At 42.0% G+C, this 19,371-nt stretch overlaps 1 protein-coding gene across 7 annotated transcripts in view; it reads right to left on the reverse strand.

The window, feature by feature from the left end:
* The window catches only part of Veph1 (ventricular zone expressed PH domain-containing 1), a 254,919-nt gene that overhangs the window by 43,635 nt on the left and 191,913 nt on the right, over window positions 1-19,371 (reverse strand). For all 7 annotated transcript variants that reach the window (XM_008761051.4, XM_039102624.2, XM_039102623.2 and 4 more), the window contains one exon: window positions 9,052-9,169. In XM_008761051.4, coding sequence (XP_008759273.1) covers window positions 9,052-9,169 — 118 coding nt within the window. The remainder of the gene's footprint in view (window positions 1-9,051; window positions 9,170-19,371) is intronic.

The following is a 19,371-nucleotide window of genomic DNA, read 5'->3' on the forward strand; positions in this document are numbered from 1 at the left end:
TCTATCTATCACCTATCTATCTATCTATCTATCTATCATCTCTATCTATCTATCATCTATCTATCAATCATCTATCTATCTATCTATCTATCTATCTATCTATCTATCTATCTATCTGTCAGTGCTTATTAAACATGGTGGTGTCCTAGGCCTGAAACAATACTCTGTGGTTTACTGTCTTGGGGAAGGCTCATGTAAATAGGCCACATGTGTTGTAGACATGTAGGCAGAAGACAGAAAGGGCAAAGGGAAGGAGAGTTCATTCAGCCTTGAGTAGAGAGAGGTAGGTGTGCGTGTGTGCGTGCGTGTGATGCCGCAGCATAGAACTAGAAGTTGAAAGATGAGGAAGAAAGGAATAGAATTTCAAGACAATAAATCATTTGGGTTGATGAGCACACGTTTATATCATTATGGAAAATTCAGAGTATCAGAACAACAAGCTGAGGCTCGCTTTTATATAATTAACCCATGCACAATAGCCGCCAACAGCGTGTAGTACGATCTGTGAAGTTGTGTCCTACAGTGCTGTGTTATACGCTCTGTGAGGGTGTATTCAACAGCGCTGTGCTGTCTGTGGCACTCTGACAATACTAGCAGATAAGCCTGTGCTCGAAGCTGTGTGGTAGAAGGGAAGCACAAGACAGCCCCAAGGCTGCAGAAATCCAAAAGGGATTCTTTCATTGTGTTGAAGTTCTATGAAATTAAACGGCGAAGTCTCATATTAGTGACTCTCAAGCTATCTTGTGAGTTGGCCATATTCATGTTGGCATTTGGCACGGAAAGGCACCTGACCCACAGGAATGATGTGCACCGAAGGAGGGCCACACCGCAATTCCCAGTTGTCTTCAGTGTGTGAAGGTAATCTCACCGCCATGAAGGCCATCCCACACTGGTTGTGTTTGCAACCCCCTTCTGTTTGTTCGTGTGATAGAAAGAGCAGCATGCTCTCATACAGCAAATATTTAGACTCAGTTCTACAGAAGAATCATGATAGAACATTATTCAAAAAAAGAATTCTCCCATTTTCTTTTCGAATCCATGGAGACTCCTACTGACAGCCACATTCAAATTCTAAATATCAAATGACTCAGAGAGTGACTCCGTTGGGGATTATTCAGATTTATGGAGGATGTGAGTGCCAAAATTCTGAGCTTTTCCTTCTTTCGTTTTTTTTTTTTTTCACTTTTTTTTTCAGGTTACAAGAACTAAGTCAGCCCACATGCTTCAGGCAGCAAAAGTGAGAGTCATGACCTACTTCTCCTCCTACTCAAAAAATGTGGCAGACTGTAAGTCCTGACAGCCCCAGGGAAGCCCTCTCCTTCTTTTACTGTTACAGGTCCTGCAGTTCCAAGACTCACTGGCAGCTGTAAAGAGGCTTTGCATGGTTTTCCAGAAGTCACTTAGGTTCGGCTAAGTCTTCTTGCTCAACCTCTGTTCTCTCATTCACTGGAGTAACGGGATCTGTGCTATCACCAGACAAGTCTCAGAGGGTTTTTGAGTTATTTCTGGGATTTTGAAATCATCTGCTTTGTACCTTTATAGCATGACTATTGGAACTGAGTCAGCAATTGGACTGGAAACAGTTTCTATTGTAATCATTGGCCACATGCAACAATTACCCACTGATTACCACATCAAAGTTCCCGCTCTTGTAAAACAAATCAGAGAGGCAGATCACAGCTGAACAATTAAACTTCCTTTTGGTCTTTACCGCAAACTAGAACATTGTGGAATAATTGTTATGAAAGTTCCTAAAATTCCATGTTTTAATTTGGACTGGCCCAAATTTGAAATTTCAATTTCTGGAATTAGCTTATCTTGGAGAAAATAGCAGTTCTCTACCAGTAGGTAACTCTGTGACCTTGGAGGAGAATGCTGGTTATATGTTTTCTTTTCTTACTTTTCTCTTCCTTCCTTCCTTCCTTTCTTTTCTTTGTAAAATGGAGTCAACGACAGTAAAAGAAGAAACACACATGTACAACGTGTGGCAACACATTAGTTAGAGTAATAAATCAGAACGATCTCAGGGCCTTTCTACTGCTCTAGCATTTAGCTTTTTTTCTCATTCATTTCAATCCAGTAGTACTGAGCACTAAATATCAAACTCCAGTGAGTTTCTGTGTCAATGAAAGAGCCCACAAGATGGTTTTAAGGACTTATCTGGCCTATGATGTATGTGAGGTGACAATATAAGCTAGTTCGTGACTTTGGCTTCTGAGAGACCCGTAGAGCCTTAGTCTGGACACGCTAAGAAATACTTTCTATTTCTGAATTTTTTTTCCTGACAAGTAATTAACTTATGGTCTGTTCCTTATTTATGGAGAGGTTGGGCAGTATTTAAAAAAATATTGGAACAAGACTATATGAGAACAGTTACTGTATTATTGGTTAGTTCAATAATAAACCTATTCATCCCTTTCTATTAGAATCTGTGGGTGCTGTGGCCCTTGGGTGTGGCCCAGTGGATGATGAGGGAGGCTTGACATACCTCCACATTCGCTGGCATTCCGAGTGACACAAATAGAGGATCCTTGCAAACTAGTGAGCCTCAGAATGGGTCTAGAACAAGGCAGTGGCTGCTTCCCCATCTTTAGGGAAATCCCCCTGGGTGCTGGCAGCTTGGCATCTCTCCATAATGACGGTGGGATAGTTGGCTACTCCAGATCTCGTGTCTATTTACCATTGGTCCAAAAGTTATATAAACAATGCTTGCTGTTGTGCAATACAGTAGATCTGCACCTGGATTCTGGTCTCCGGAGTCTGTTTCCTAGGTCCAAAACTCTGCCTTCCTCACCTTCTCCTTGATCCTGGATCCTACTAGAGTCTGATCCAAACAGCTTTAGAGTCCTCCTCTCACAGCTGGCAGGGAATCTGACCCAAAGCAGGTACAAGTGGAGTCCAGGGTTGTGCACAGTACACAGCTGGGCATAATACAGTTAGGTGTGAAGCCGGCCATTTGGTGAGTTCTCTTATGGAAGAAACAGGACCAAACTTCTGTTACCAGGCCCCCAATGCCCTATCATATCATGATGTGTACTTGATATGGTTAATTCATCTTCACAGTCTTGAAGCACCACATTTTAATATTAAGGAATTTTTGACTTTGCCATTTCTAAATATTATGTACACCCTCATCCATTCAACGAGTATTTGGAGTATGTTAAGGAACACATCGAGAAGAATGCAGGATCTTTCTCATAGGAGGCTCCTGGCTCTAACCGGACTGTGGATCCCTTCTAAAGCAGAGGCTCGGCACCATCTTCATCCTCCCGTCTCCAGGCATCAGGTAGAAGACACATCGCCCATGCAAAAGGCACACACTGCATACGTGAATGAATGAATTAGGCCGACTGTTCACGCCCACAGCCTAGCTGTTCATTTATATGTCTTAGTCATCTTTCACGTCTGAATTTAAGAGCAGCAAGAGCGCAAATGCCGCCTCCCTGAAGAAAACACTTGGCTGCCAGATTATGCTAGACCATTTGCTTAGATCGAATATATAATTTATATGCCTATATAAAAAGAAGATGAAATCAACAACATATATAAACTCCCCAGGGACTCACGAATGGGAAAATAACAGTTTAGAAGAGGATTTCTCTCTGTCTCAAATCCTCTTTCATGCAGTCCAAGGAAATGAGAAAAGGAATTCAAACGTGCCGAAGTTTTCAGGGCCAAACATTTTGATCCAATATGTTTCTGCTGTAAAGTATTTGGCCTTGTAAGGGCTTTTATCATTCTGTGTTCCCAGTCTGTGCTTCACGGTGGGAAAAACAAATAAGACGGCGATGTGCAAAATGTTCTTTTCAAATGTGTGGCAGTGAATTTGAGAAAATACTATTAAAGGAGTGCCTTGTACCATTTAGTCCCTTTTCCGGGGCCTCCCTCAGTCAGGCTGGCTCAGAATTTATTGAAATAAGGAGTTAGCTCACTTGGAGTGAACACTCTGAAGAGCACCCTCACAGCCACCTAAGAGAGGTAGGTAGGTACCTTATTGATCGCACCATGCTCTCAAATGAAGCATCTTTGATGCTTCGTCTTTTTGTAAATGTCTGGTAAATCTTTAATTATGACATTTAAAAATGGAGGTGTTCAATTCTCCAATTCCTTATATGCTTGAATTAACTTAAAACAAAACAAAACAAAAACAACCCTGAGGTGTTCACTCTGGTATTGCCTTAATCCAGACTCTGTAATCAGCCCACAATCTGTGTGCATCAAGAATGCCCCATCCTTCCCTGCCAGCTTCAACCTTCTGCACCCTTTCCTCCAGGTAATGCATTTCAATTGGTACTGCTCTGTGAGCCCCTAGCATCTTTGGTCAAAGAAACACTGTTTTTTTGTTTGTTTGTTTGTTTTGTTTTGTTTTATGTTTTAAGATTCAGCCTTAACATCTTGGCAGTTAACAGGAGGACAGACTTGCCACAATGGTTGCCTTTAAGATGATAAAAATCAATAAAATTCTCAAATTGGAGGAGAAGGTCCCAGAGATGCACCATTAACTTGAATTTGTTGTTTTGCCTAGATGAAAGCAGGCATCTGGCATGCATAGCAAGGTGCTTTGCTTGTATTCACTCACAATTACTTTTAGTCAGTGTCTTAGTTAGGATTTTACTGCTGGAGTAGACACCATGAGCAAGACAAATCTTGTAAGGACAACATTTAATTGGGGCTGGCTTACAGGTTCAGTGGTTCAGTCCATTATCATCAAGGCGGGAGCATGGCAGCATCCAAGTATGCATGGTGCTGGATGCTGAGAGTTCTACATCTTCATCTGAAGGCTGCTAGCAGAATACTGGTTTCCAGATAGCTTGGATGAGGGTCTTGAAGCCCATGCCCAGAGTGACACACCTACTGCAACAGGGCCAGACCTTCTAATAGAGCTATTCCCTGGCTCCCATAGGCTTGTTCAACATATGAGTCTATGGGGGCCATACCTAAACATAGCATAATGCAAAATACATTTAGTCCAACTTCAAAAGTTCCTATAGTCTACAGCAGTCACAACAATGTTGAAAGTCAAAAGTTCAAAGTCTCTTCTGGGATTCATCTGATCAATCACTTAACTATAATCCCCAAAGCAAGACAGGAAACCAGCTGGGCAAACTCCAAACTCTGCATTTCCATATCTGATGTAAAAGCAGTTTTTATATCTCCAACCCCCTTTTCATCTTTGTTGATTGCAACAAACTTCTTTCTCCTGGGCTGGTTCTACTCCCTGTTAGTAGCTTTCCTCAGCAGATAAACCACAGTTCTGGCATTTTGAACATCTGGGGTCTCCAAGGTAACTTCAATGTTATCGCTTCTTGTTTCAATGTCTGGGATCTACCCATGCTCTTCTGGGCTCCTCCAAAGGGCTGGTGTCACTTCTCCGGCTCTGTCCTCTGTAGCACTCTGATTCATTCCACTGTCACTCTTTTTTGGTGATCATCTCATGATACTGGCATTTCCAATACACTGGGTCTTCTACTGCAGCTAGGCTTCACCAATAGCCTCTCATAGGCTCTCTTCATAGTGCCAAGACTCAGCTGCTCTTCGTGACCCCTTCATGTCTTCAAAACTGGTACCATCTGTGTGACTTTTATACATTACTAAGTCCAGCTGAAGCACAAGGTACAATCTTGGTTATCTCTGGAACACAACTTCTTTTTTTTTTTTTAGATTTATTCATTTATTATATATAAGTACACTGTAGCTGTCTTCAGACACACCAGAAGAGCGCATCAGATCTCTTTACAGATGGTTGTGAGCCACCATGTGGTCTCTGGGAATTGAACTCAGGACCTCTGGAAGAGCAGTCGGAGCTCTTAACCACTGAGCCATCTCCCCAGCCCGGAACACAACTTCTTTTGCTCTCAGAAAATACTTCCCAGAAGATTTCACCTCAGTGGTGCTGGTCTCTTCTTGATCATTGCTAATTTCTTAGCTCCAGCTAGCCAGCATCAATTGTCTCAGTCATCCCTTTTATTCTGGACTTTAAAGTCAAAGCCACACGGCCATAGATGCCAAGATCTGTTGCTTGCTGGGGCTGGAACATACTCCCCTCTCCCTCCTTCTTCTATTATCAGCTTTCTGTTTTCTAAACCCCTCACTGCCTAAGCTTGTCTGTCTGGAACTTGCTCTGTAGATTGACCTTGAACTCAGAGATTTGCATGGCTGTCTTCTAAGCACTGGGATTAAAGGTGTGGTCCACCAAGTCTGCGCTTAAGTTTTCCTTCACCTAGAACTTGCTCTGTTCTAGGCTGACCTTGAACTCAGAGATCCATGTGGCTTTGCCTCCTGGGATTAAAGACTTGTACCATCCTTCGTGTGCCTAAACTTAGCTGGGTGGGATCTTCCCCAAAGTCACTACTCCCTTAATTTAGTTTAATGACCTTGAAGACAGGATTCAGCTCCATTTCACTTCCTGGAGCCCCTTTAATACTTGAATCATGTATTTTATATTTTTCCTTTCTAAACTTGCTACACTTGTTCAAAATGCTCTTCATGAGACTTAACTAGAGAAAAAGTCTCTGCTGGGCTTTTTTGCAGACATCCTTTGTCAACACAATTAATATAAATCTCTTTAGCTTTGGATAGACTCTTCAGATAAGGGCAAGAAGCAGCCACATCCTTCTTCACCAAAATATCACAAGAAATATCTGGGCCACATATTAAAATTCTTCTCTGAAAGCTCTAGAGCCAGGGTACACAGTTCAAGTCATCCTCAGCAACAAAGCCTTCCATATTCCTACCAGGATCGTCCATTAGCCTCACTTAAAACATGCTACCTGCTTTCCAAATCCAAAGTTCCAAAGTCCACATTCTTCTAAACAAAAGCATGGTCAGGCCTATCACAGACATACCCCAATTGCTAGTTGCAATTTCTGTCTTTTTTCCTCTTCCCAATATAATAATTTTTATTGTTTTTTTTACTTTACATCCCAATGGAAGCTTCCCCTCCCCTTTCTTCCTCCTACATCCTCATCTCCTCCCACTCTACTTAGAAAAGGGGATATCCCATGAATATCGACCAGCCTTGACATATCAAGTTGCAGCAAGATTAGGCACATTTTCTTCTATCAAGGCTAAGACAAGAAAGCCCAGTTAGTGGAAAGGGATCCAAAGGCAGATAATGTAGTCAGAGGCAGCCCCTGCTCCAGCTTTAGATGTCACATGAAGACCCAGCTGCACAACTGTTACACATGTGCAGAGGGCCTAGATCCAGCCCATGCGTGCTCTCTGGTTGGCAGTTTACTATCTATGAGCCCTTATATGCCAGTTAGTTGATTTTGTAGGTTTTCTCACGGTATCCTTGACCCCTCTGGCTCCTTCCTCTCCCTCTTCCACAGGATTCCCCAAGCTTCACTTAAGGTTTGGCTGTGGGTCTCTGCATCTGTTTCCATCAGTTGATGGGTGAAGCCTCTCTGATGATGGTTATGCTAGGCACCTGTCTGCAAGTATAGCAGAATATCATTAATACTGTCAGGTGGGCTCTCTCTCATGATATTGGGTCTCAAGTTGGGCCAGACATTGGTTAATCCTTCCTTCAAATTCTGCTCCATCTTTTATCCCTGCACATCTTGTAGTCATAGGGAAATTGTGGGTCTAAGGTTTTGTGGCTGGGTTGATATCTGAGTCCCTCCATTGGAAGTCTTGACTGGTTATAGGTGATGGCTTTAGGTGGAGTCTGTATTATGAAGTTTCTGCACAAGAATTCCATTATTCTGACCTCATCACTCAATCATGTATCTTCTATATTCTATATAACCTAATGACTTCATTATCATTTAGTGTATTTTCAAATTACACAGGCTACACAATTGAGATTTCTTGCTACATATTTGTCCATGATATCAAAATCGCAAATGAAAAGTTGGACCCATCTTTCTTGCCCAATCCCATTCACTTTTCCTTTGTACTTCAGATCTGTAACTCAGTACTTTCCTCAAATTTCTTCCCTTGCTCTGCTGAGTGCAGTTGTCTTTCTCCTCCAGGGCCTCAAAGATTGCCTGCGCCCGCCATCTTGGAGCTGCCCCTAATTTCTGTCTTAGTGTTTTACTGCTGTGAACAGGCACCATGACCAAAGCGACTCTAATAAGAACAACATTTAATTGGGGCTGGCTTACAGGTTCAGAGGTTCAGTCCATTATTATTAAGGCGACAACATGGCAGCATCCGGGCAAGCATGGTGCAGGAGGAGCTGAGAGTTCTACATTTTCATCTGATGGCTGCTAGCAGGATACTGACTTCTAGGCAGCTAGGATGAAGGTCGTAAAGCCCATGCCTACAATGACACACCTACTCTAACAAGGTTACCCCTACTCCAACAGGGCCACACCTTCTAAAAGTGCCACTCCCTGGGCTGAGCATATACAAACCATCACAGTCAGTCCTTGGGCAGCAGAAAAGATGAGGGATGGTGAATGAGGGTAGCAACTGGTTGTTGTCAGTAAACAGGGTTCATTCACCAAGCAGCATCATAGGGAATGCTACACGGAATATGGACTGGGTACTCAGTCCTTTGTTTAGTGTGGCCTCAGTTCGTTGAGGCTCTGGAACACAGCTAGACAGAACGTTTGTTTTCTTTAATTCTCAGATACTTTCAGAGTAAGATGTACCCCCATCCCTCCCTCCCTCCTTCCATCATTTTTTTTTTTTTTTGCTTTTCCCTTCTCTCTTCCTCCTTTAAAATAATACTGAGAGAGTGACCCTAGGTGTTTACACTTGCTGTGCAAACGCTCTACCACAAATTCAGCCCAGTCTTGTTTTCTTGAGGTCAGAGGTCAAAGACGCCTTGTTCTTTTTTCTGACACACTCTCCTCTCTAGCATCTTGCTACATTAAAAAACAAAACAAAACAAAACAAAACAAAACAAAACATAACCACTCCACTGGGATACCTTTCTTAGTATGAGGTAGATATCAGACACTACTCTAAATTAGCACAACATGGGTTATTTACCAAGAAGAAGGCCAATTAGAGCCACTGGGCTCACAGATTCCTGTAAACTGGGGTGTGGGGGTTGGGGGGAAGCATAACTGGTTCTCTGTGACAAGTGGGACCACTCACCAGTTGCCTTTTCGGGGTTGTTACACATGAAGCATTGCCATGCCCCTGCTGTTTCGCTGAAGCCAAACACATCAAAGAACCGCACTTCTTCCAGATGGAGCTGAAGCTGGTCCAGATCCTGTTTGAGGGACACAAAGCACAAAGAGAGTAAGCATGCCTGCCTGCTACAGAGCGCCTGGCAGCAGAGAGAGGAGGTGTGGAGCTGGAGTGGTGACGCTGGGACCAAGGGACCGTTGGGAGGGACTTCCGTTGGCCACCTTGGAGAGGAACACTTAGCTCAGACTCTTCCAGGGGATGGCTCTTCACTGTAGTGTGAGGGAACCTAGGCTTGGGGTGCAGGGGGAGACATCAAGACCTGAAGTGGCCCAGAAGAAGCTCCGGAAAGTCTGTAAAGAAAGGGCGTCTGAGTGTCTGTGTTTGAAGGACATGCTGCTGAAGAAATGGCTATGTATTTACATTGCATATAAAATTGAGAACTACATGGGTATTATTTTTTTTTTTTTTGACCATGAAAGGAATTTTATTCATCACTTAGCATTTTGACTTCAGGAGTACAATTTATGATTGTCATGCTTTCTTGCCTTTAATGTAAACTTAGTTTGTATAAAATCCTTTGTTGAGGGTCAGGATCTCATGTAGCTAGACTGCCCTTGAATTTGCAAAGCGGCTTAAGATGACCTTGAACTGATGGTCTTCCTGTATCTTTTAGTGATAGCATTACAGTCATTACATGGGTATTATTTACACCCCCAAACATTGCTTTCATAAGGTTGGCCTTTTACAGAGTGATGGACAGTCCAGGGGTGGGCTCATTTACTTTCATCTCCTGCACTGAATAGCCCTGTTTATCTTAGATCTATATGCAGGTATTATTTTCTATTCCACAATGCAACTCTGTTGGTTTTAGTGGGAAATCATCTCTGGATTCTTTTGTCAGCAAAGTAGCCATGTTTTGAGTAGTTGAGTGGAATTTGACATACTGAGATGGCTCATTTTTAGGTGGCCTGTGGCACGCCGCCATGTCAGTGTGCTCTTACTTAGGAGGGAAGGCAGAGAGGGCTATGAGAAGATGAAAGCCGTTGGCCCAACCAAGTGAGAATTCTCTCCTGTCCTGGAGGAGGCCTCTTCCGTTATGTAAGGAACCCCTGTGCTATCAGGCAGCAGGACTGCACTCTAAAGAGCTGATCCTTCTAAGAAGGGGGTGCCTTCTTGCTGGCCTTGTACACATCTCTTCAGCCTACTTTGTGTGTGGGCATTGGTGTACTGTGACTTCACCTTCTTGCCTTTGGTTCTGTACTTTTATCTTTCCTACTTATTGTGATAACTCCTAGCTCTCGGGCAGGCCAGGTGCTGTTTGTGGCGTTTGCATGGCTTCAGATGAACCTAGTAGAGAATGGGTGATGGGTTACCCCAATTCCAGCCAGAGTCACCGATGCTCCATTTGTTGACACAGATGCTAAGCATGGTAGACTCTGAGCAGTTTGAGGACAGAACTCAGTTGTTGGGGATTTGATTTGTGCTTACACGGGAATTCGCATGTCCACTGTTGGTCCCTGCCAACAGTTGGTTTTTTGACTGGTCAATAAAGAGCCAGTGGCCAGTGTCTGGACAAGGGGACAGAGGTATGACTTTGAGGATCCCTGGAGAGAAAACACAGTGCAGGGAGAAAGGAATCGCCAGGGCAGAAGGAAGGAAGAAGATTCAAACATGAAAGCTGTGGAAGACAGAGACCCAACCATGTAAGAATCAGGGAAAAGCGGCCCCAGGGGCCACCCCCTTGATTGGGTCTGGGTTAGCAGAGATAAAGTATAGATTTGAGAAAGTAATAACTTAAGAATATCAAAGGGGAGAGTGCGTTAGCCGCAGGGAGGTTTATAAGTGGCCCAGTCATTGAGCCAGCTAAGGCATATTAAAAAATAAAGGTCACGTGTGCATTTCTTTCATTTCTGAATCCAGAGCTTTAGGGTGGTGCAGAGCCACACTCACACCTGCCAGGAGCACAGAGCGGATATAAATATTCACTGATTCACTCAGTCTTCTTTGATAACAGTTGCATCCCCAGTATCGAGTATGGCACTGGGAATAGAGTAGTGTTATTGGTTTGTAGGTGCGATATAAATCCCATTTGCTGAAGAACCATATGAAAGGTACAGTGGCAATTAAGATTGTCTTAGAGAACACATTCATGCTCACCAGAAGATAAATGCAATGAGCACAGGGATTTTGTTTGTTGAATTGGATGTTTGAAACCTCAGCCCCCTGAAAGTGCTTGTCACACAAATACACACTAAACACATCTAATGAAAACCACAGATCAGGCCTTTCCATAGACATGTGCAGGCCTTTCCATTAAGACAACTGTGCTTTACAATCTGGGATAAGACATTTTGAAGGTTTAACATGCTGACTATAGAATTTTGGATTCCTAATATCAGAGGCCTTTCAATAGGCTGGGCACGTGTGTATGCACGTGCAACACACACATGTGCATGCACATACACAAACACACATGCAAATATATAAGAATGAATGCTGTTTTAAAAAATGATTTAGAATGTGTTCATTAGAAAAAAAGGAAACTTCTTATTCTTTTTTTTTAAAGAATGTTCCCCAAGATTAAGACCAAAGAAGCACCTGGGAGCTTTATAGGTTTCAAAGGATGAAATCCATATTAAAATTTATGGGGAGAAAGCAGATGTTCATAAATATCTGTTTCAAAACTGCAAGGTCTCTGAAGTCTGTCCTTGGCCATCGGCATGCAGATCAGTCTTTGTTTTTTACACAATTAAAGATCGGTTCTTCATTCCCCACAAACACTACTAGCAAACAAAGGACTTAACACATAGGGATCCCTTTATTTTTCCTGTTCGGAGACCAGGAGTGTCCCAGGTTGTTGCCTATTATCCACACTTGCTTTGGCAAAAAGTTACTTGAGAAGTTTAAGACAGATGGTGAGCTACATCCCAGTGCTCACTCTCTGAAGCCAAGAGCAGGCTTAGCCCTTCAGAGGATTTAGGTGTTATACGAAGGGATCCGAGCGAGGAAGATGGATCGCAGTTACAGGAACTATTAAAGTTGGCAGGAACAGCCAACTTTAAATAGACAGATGAAACACATGTAATTTCAAGTATCTGTGGAAAATCAAATTAAATCAGTCACAAAACAAGCCAGTACAGACCACCAGAGGTACGTTCTGGGACTGTACTTCTTAAATGTGCCTAGGGTCATTTTTTTCCCACTTATTTTTACCCTTTTAAGTCCTTAGTTTTGCCCAAAACTAAGCCACTTCTTCTCTTCGACTTCTCTTTTCATATTCTTCAAAACAAGAGAACTAAAATTGATTTAGAAAATTACAAACTTTTTTTTAGATACCTAGACTACAGGTATCTCATTATACAATAGTTCCTATCTAATCTCCATAAAATACCCTTTCTGGGTATTTCAGTTTTAGTGGGATTGTGGCAGATGGAGATTAAGATGATCTAGCAGTAATTTTCATCTCATGGTGTCCGCCTGCTTTTATCATCATGTACATTGAGTAGCCTATGTCTTTTTAGAGAATGGCAAAAATGACAGAATATCAATCTCATAGTGCACGCATGCGTGCACGCATGCACACACACACACACACACACACACACACACACACACACACACACCCCTTACCATATTTAAGATCCTTCTTGCTAGCGTATACCTACAAAGGAAGACTCTCCTACTGGCCTTGAAGAAACAAAAACTTTGAGGAAAACTATGAGTAGTTTCTAGTAGCTAGCAAGAGATTAAGAACTGTGTTTATGGTGTTGGGGATTTATCTCAGTGGTAGAGCGCTTGCCTAGCAAGTGCAAGGCCCTGGGTTTGGTCCCCAGCTCCGAAAAAAATAAAAAAGGAAAAAAAAAAGAACTGTGTTTGTATATAACAAAGACACGTGCTCCACTATGTTCATAGCAGCCTTATTTATAATAGCCAGAAGCTGGAAAGAACCCAGATGCCCTTCAACAGAGGAATGGATACAGAAAATGTGGTACATCTACACAATGGAATATTACTCAGCTATCAAAAACAATGACTTTATGAAATTCATAGGCAAATGGAGAGAACTGGAAAATATTATCCTGAGTGAGGTAACCCAATCACAGAAAAACACACATGGTATGCACTCATTGATAAGTGGGTATTAGCCCAAATGCTTGAATTACCCTAGATGCACAGAACACATGAAACTCAAGATGGATGATCAAAATGTGAATGCTTCACTCCTTCTTTAAAAGGGGAACAAGAATACCCTTGGCAGGGAAGAGAGAGGCAAAGATTAAAACAGACACAGAAGGAACACCATTCAGAGCCTGCCCCACATGTGGCCCACACATATACAGCCATCCAATTAGACAAGATAGATGAAGTAAAGAAGTGCAGGCCGACAGGAGCCGGATGTAGATCGCTCCTGAGAGACACAGCCAGAATACAGCAAATACAGAGGCGAATGCCAGCAGCAAACACTGAACTGAGAATAGGACCCCCGTTGAAGGAATCAGAGAAAGAACTGGAAGAGCTTGAAGGGGCTCGAGACCCCATATGTACAACAATGCCAAGCAACCAGAGCTTCCAGGGACTAAGCCACTACCTAAAGACTATACATGGACTGACCCTGGACTCTGACCTCATAGGTAGCAATGAATATCCTAGTAAGAGCACCAGTGGAAGGGGAAGCCCTTGGTCCTGCTAAGACTGAACCCCCAGTGAACGTGATTGTTGGGGGGAGGGTGGTAATGGGGGAGGATGGGGAGGGGAAAACCCATCTAGAAGGGGAGGGGGAGGGGTCAGGGGGACGTTGGCCCTGTAACCGGGAAAGGGAATAACAATCGAAATGTAAATAAGAAATACTCAAGTTAATAAAGAAAAAAAAAAAAAGAAAAAAAAAAGAACTGTGTTTGTAACCATGTATAAATGGGATTTTTTGTTTGTTTTTCTTTTTCTGTTTTGCCAGCAACCTGGTCTTTGGCTCTTCTTAAAGTGAAGAATGATCCTCCTTGGAAGAGTCCGTTTCACAGGTACCTGTCAAATCAAATCTCAGGAAAACCCCAGCGATAATGAAGCTCAAATTGTTTACGCGAATCTGGGAAAATTACATAATAACACCGGGAAACATGTTCTGAGAAGGATTTTTTTAACAATTGCCACTTAGTTAACACAGTTAAAAAGTCACTGGAGGGGAGATGGTCTCGTAAAACAGTTGTTTAGATAAGTTTGTCTCCAACTTTAGAAAAATAGTCATAATGAAACTAAGAACTTGGAAAACCATAAAGAATCTTGTAAATCCACTTGGGGAAAAATAAATTAGGCAACAAGGAAAGATGAGTGGACATTTACAACACTATTTCATTATACTCTATAAAATTGTGTGTGTGTGTGTGTGTGTGTGTGTGTGTGTGTATGTGTGCGTGCACGTGCACGCGCATGTGCGTGCATGGGTAAAGTGTGGGGTAGAGGTGAAGGCAACCAACGGCTTAGCAGGTAAAGACACTTGGGTAAAAAAACTTTCCCCCAAGCTTGCTGACCCGAGTTTAATCCCTGGTATCCAAGTGGCAAGAGATAACTACTCCTTGAAGCTGTCCTCCAACGTCCATGTGTGTCCATGATCTGCACACCACCCCATCCTCCAAGTATATAAATAAATGTAGTATTTATTTGTAAAGTCTATAGTGGGCTGTGAAACCCACATTGTGGTCTATATGTACTGAGAGAGGGTACTGCGGAAGAGTTTTCTAGAAATCAGCCAAAGCATACATCTGGAAGAGCTTTGGCTCCTGGCACATTTGAGTTCTGTGTTAGAGCCCTCTGTGCACAGAAAGAAAACATGAGTTTGCCTCACGTGCTGTGTGTGCTTCTGGATAGCAGGACTTCTGGCCTCAAAGCTCAAGTATCATATTAGAAATAGAAAAGTTTCAAGAAGTTCCCATACTCTTGCTCATTAATAAGGACTTCATGCCTTACTAGTTATTTCTAGAGTGCTCACTCTAGCTATATTCCAGTCTCAGGCGAAATTAGTTTATGGAGGGAATGTGATCAATAATTCATCTTTTTATTGGCCTATATTGGACAGGCATAAAGCAAGAAACACTATGCTGAATGTATAAATTAGCAAAAGGCATTTTAAGGAACACCCACCTTATAACTCAATTGTTTCATTCTTTCAGTTACTGGAAAATATGGCGTTTGAGCTCAATTAATAAAATGTAGTGTCAGAGCAGCTGGTGTGTCGGAGATTATGGATAAAGGGATGAAGGTGGCAGAATTCTGCATTCCCAGAAAGTGGGACAGGACACTGGAAGATGCCTTCCGTGTGTGTGTGTGTGTGTGTGTGTGTGTGTGTGTGTTTTGTTGCTATAGGTCATCTTACCATGTGACCTTTGATCCTCTACCTTAGGAAAACTTTTTATACTACTTTTGTCATTTTTGGAAATACAGTGATCAGTGCTTTGTCTACAGTATATTTCAATGAATTGTTATTTTACTAATTGAAGCACATAGATCTTATTTCTAATTTATATTAATGGTAACATTTGGGTTTTCTATTTCCATGTTTATTTGAGTATGTTCATTAAAGATTTACAAAGTACTTTCTTTTCCTTTTTAAGAAATGGATCTTGCCATGTTCCCCAGGCTGGCCTCAAACTCTTGTGTTCCAGAAATTCTGCCTCAGCCTCCTTAACTGGTATGATAGGCACAAGCTACCATGCTTACCTCGAGAACATTTCTTTGAACCTCTAATCTGGGAGCCGAGGATGGAGCTCAGTGATAAAGTAGTTGGTCAGAGTGTGCAAGGCCTCCTGCTTAATTTTTAACAATGCAAATATAGTACAACACAATGTAACCACATCTCTGAGTATTGTAGGAATTCATTTTATGTAACAAGTATTTAGAATAAAATCAGACAAGAAGGGTAGGAGTCTGAATCTGTCAGTGTGGCATGCTGGTTATTATTATTTTTTTTCCTTTTCTTTTTTTTGGAGCTGGGGACCGAACCCAGGGCCTTGCGCTTCCTAGGCAAGCGCTCTACCCCTGAGCTAAATCCCCAGCCCGCTGGTTATTTTTAAGACAGTCAACTTCCCCAATTTATCAGTTCTCATTTGGCTTCAACCTCAGGAATCCTGGGAGACCTGTTATAGCATTATAGACAGCTTTCTTCTTTGACACTTCTCAACAAGCTTTCCAAGGTCTTCGGATGTGCACTGCCTGGAAAACTCTACACTTTTGGGAACAGATGTGAAGATGGCTGATATAGATTCCTCAAATGATTTGTACTTGAGGAATTTGTCAATTTCCTGGTACATCTGCTCATACATTCTCACAGTATTTGCTTTCATGTTACAAAGTACATGGTCTGTTTGCAAAAGCACACTTTTCTTTTTAAAAATCAGAGACATCATTGTTTCAAACCCTGCAATATGGAAAAAAGAGATGAGTTGTGCAAACACTGGGCCTCGTTTGGATGTGAGTAAAACATTGTAGTGCTTGTGGAAGAAGGTGAGCTCCAGGTGACAGCAAGGGACCATTCCTGGCACGTGGGATTCAGTACAACATGGATGCCACATGTGAGATAGGTTCCACTGACTCTCATTTTTTCCACCCTAAATTAATAAGGGAAATCTAGGATTGCATGACCCATGAGGCCCCCATATTAGGCTTCCCACTATCAATAGCAACCACAGACTAGGCTCAAATTCTTTGTGCCCGTCAGGATCCTGCGTCTGGCAGTTGTGACTCTGGCTGGGTCACCATGTAGCTGGATCAGAATGCCCATATTTGATTCATGTTAGAGAGTTCTTGAAACTCTTTTATCTAAGAACTAATGAAGATGTTAGAACATTTGGTTTAGTTCAAAAGACAAATCTACAAGTACTCCTAGGGATAAGGCAAAAGAGAATGTGACGGAGAATGTAGGTTGGTGACATAAGAGTTTAAGTAAAAGAGTTTATGGAAAAGGTCACAGAGGCATATGGGCCAAGTAGAAAATGAAGGTAGCAATTTGGGTCATGCTATAGAAGAACCTTTATCAGTGTTTGATAAACATGTATTTCTTCTTGTGTGTCCCAGCATGACCTTGGATTTGTTATGTACCAGAGGATCATCTAAAACCTCTGGTCTACTTGTCACTGCCTTCCCAGTACTGGGATGATAGGAGTGCAGAACTATATGCAGGTTTATATGGTTCTGTGAGTGGAACCAGGAGCTGTACATGCCGGGCTAGTGCTCTGCCAAGAGACACATCCCTAGTCCCACACATCACTTCTTTATAAATCAAAATTATTTTAAAATTTATATCGTTAAAACCTGCTATATTTTATCAGTGTGAAAACCAAGACAACAGATAGATTACCACTGTGTAAAACATCCAGAAAGCTTCGAGGTTGTTAGCGTAGTGCTGGCAAAAATATTAGATTTCTAGCAATACCAGCAAGCATTTCATGTTAACAGGGATGTTTTGAGCATCTTCTGTGTGGCACTGGACAGGCCCTTTGGAGGAAGCTGCTTTTCCCTCCTTTGGTAAGAAGGATTACTCAACCATGGGTATTACTCTGCTGGAAACAAGGTTCTTCTCTTACTTCCTGGTTGATTGATGGTCAGGAATTGAAATACATGAACCAATGAGGTCCAAACCGATTCAAATTACCACAGTGGGCTATGCTTTTCTGCATTAATCAATAATCAAGAGAATTTCACATAAACAAGGGCACAGGTCAGTCCTGCCTAGGTAATTCCTTAACTGAAACTACCTCTTCCCGGGTGACTATTGATTGCATCCAGTTGACAATAAAAACTAGCCAGGACACCTACTGAGCAGCTCAGTGCTGTGGAACTTTGCATCCTTGGGCATGACATGAGCATTACTATCCTGAAATCAGAGCAGGAGTGATTACGTGAATGAACTTCTCCCGAGATTCTAGTCATTCATTTACTTACTCTGGCCTCTCCCAGTTCCCAACTGCATATAATCCTGCCCAAAACTGTGAATCTCAGGAGGAGCTAGAGTATAGAGAGATGGAAGGTTAACCAGAAGTGGTCTCCATGAAGCATCGTGGTCACACATGCTCCTGTAGAGGAGTATATATGTTCTTATGTATAAACCCAATAAACTCACTGGTCCCACTTGCTATAGTCGTGTGGAATGTTTCTTTAGGCTGATGGTGGTGTCCTAACCTGATTATATATATATATATATATATATATATATATATATATATATATATATATATATATATTTGTTTGCCCCTCACCAGGAAAGTCATATAACCACTATAGTGCCCAGTTGCCTGGTGTTGACCTTGATGATCTCTACAATGTGCTGCTGGGTGACTCCAAGCAGCACAAGATAGTGTTTTACCATAGATTGCCCAAAATTCAATATTTGAATCAAAATTTCTTTTTAAGGCATATTACTTTTATGTGTCTAAGCAAGGTAGGTATGAATGTTTAATGAACACACCTTTAAATATTTCTGTTTTTTTTTTAAGTTAAAAATTTGGGAGAAAACTCAGTATTCCTGTCAGGTATTCCTAGCCACCATCTTTGAGATGCAAGCTGAGTATGCTCAAAGTGTTCCCGATCAGATTGTTAACCACCGAACACATATGTCATCATGACCTTGAGCTAGGCATGCTCAAAAATGTGACTGACACCTCTTCTTGAACTGAGCATTCTCAGGAATGTGCACACCCCTAATGTGCTTTCCTAAGAATATGTGTGAACTCAGGACATTTAATCAAATTTTCACATCATCAGAAAATTGACAGACTTTAAGTGAAGCCACTGTGAGACAAGGCTCATTTATATAAATATTTACTCTTTGATTTGTATTTTGGGACCAATATAAATCATATATCAATGTTCAGTAGCATTGTCACTCTTTATAAGTGGCATTATACTTCAGACTTCATTCCATTTGTTCCACTCAAGGTCTTTCCGTGAGGGCCGGGGAGAAGTCTAGGTAAAGTGCTTGCTATACAAGTTTGAAGATCTGAATGTGAATCCTCAGAACTCATGCTGTGTGTCTGTTACCCAGCGATGAAGGTTGGGCCAGAGACAGGTAGCTCTAGGATGGTCTCTGGCAAACCTTTCTAGCTGGGAGAGTGAAATCCAGCCTCTATGGGAGACTCTGTCCAAAAAAAGTAAAATGGAGGGTGAGAGATATTAATACTGGTTTGTCCATATGTGTAAGCAAAGGTGAGTGTACCCACTATAGGACAAACATGTATGTACACACACACATGGCTGGTTCTAGGACACTCTCCAGAATGGAATTTCTGGGTTATAAGGTGT

This window comes from Rattus norvegicus, chromosome 2, assembly GCF_036323735.1.
Source record: "Rattus norvegicus strain BN/NHsdMcwi chromosome 2, GRCr8, whole genome shotgun sequence".
Classification (NCBI taxonomy): domain Eukaryota; kingdom Metazoa; phylum Chordata; class Mammalia; order Rodentia; family Muridae; genus Rattus; species Rattus norvegicus.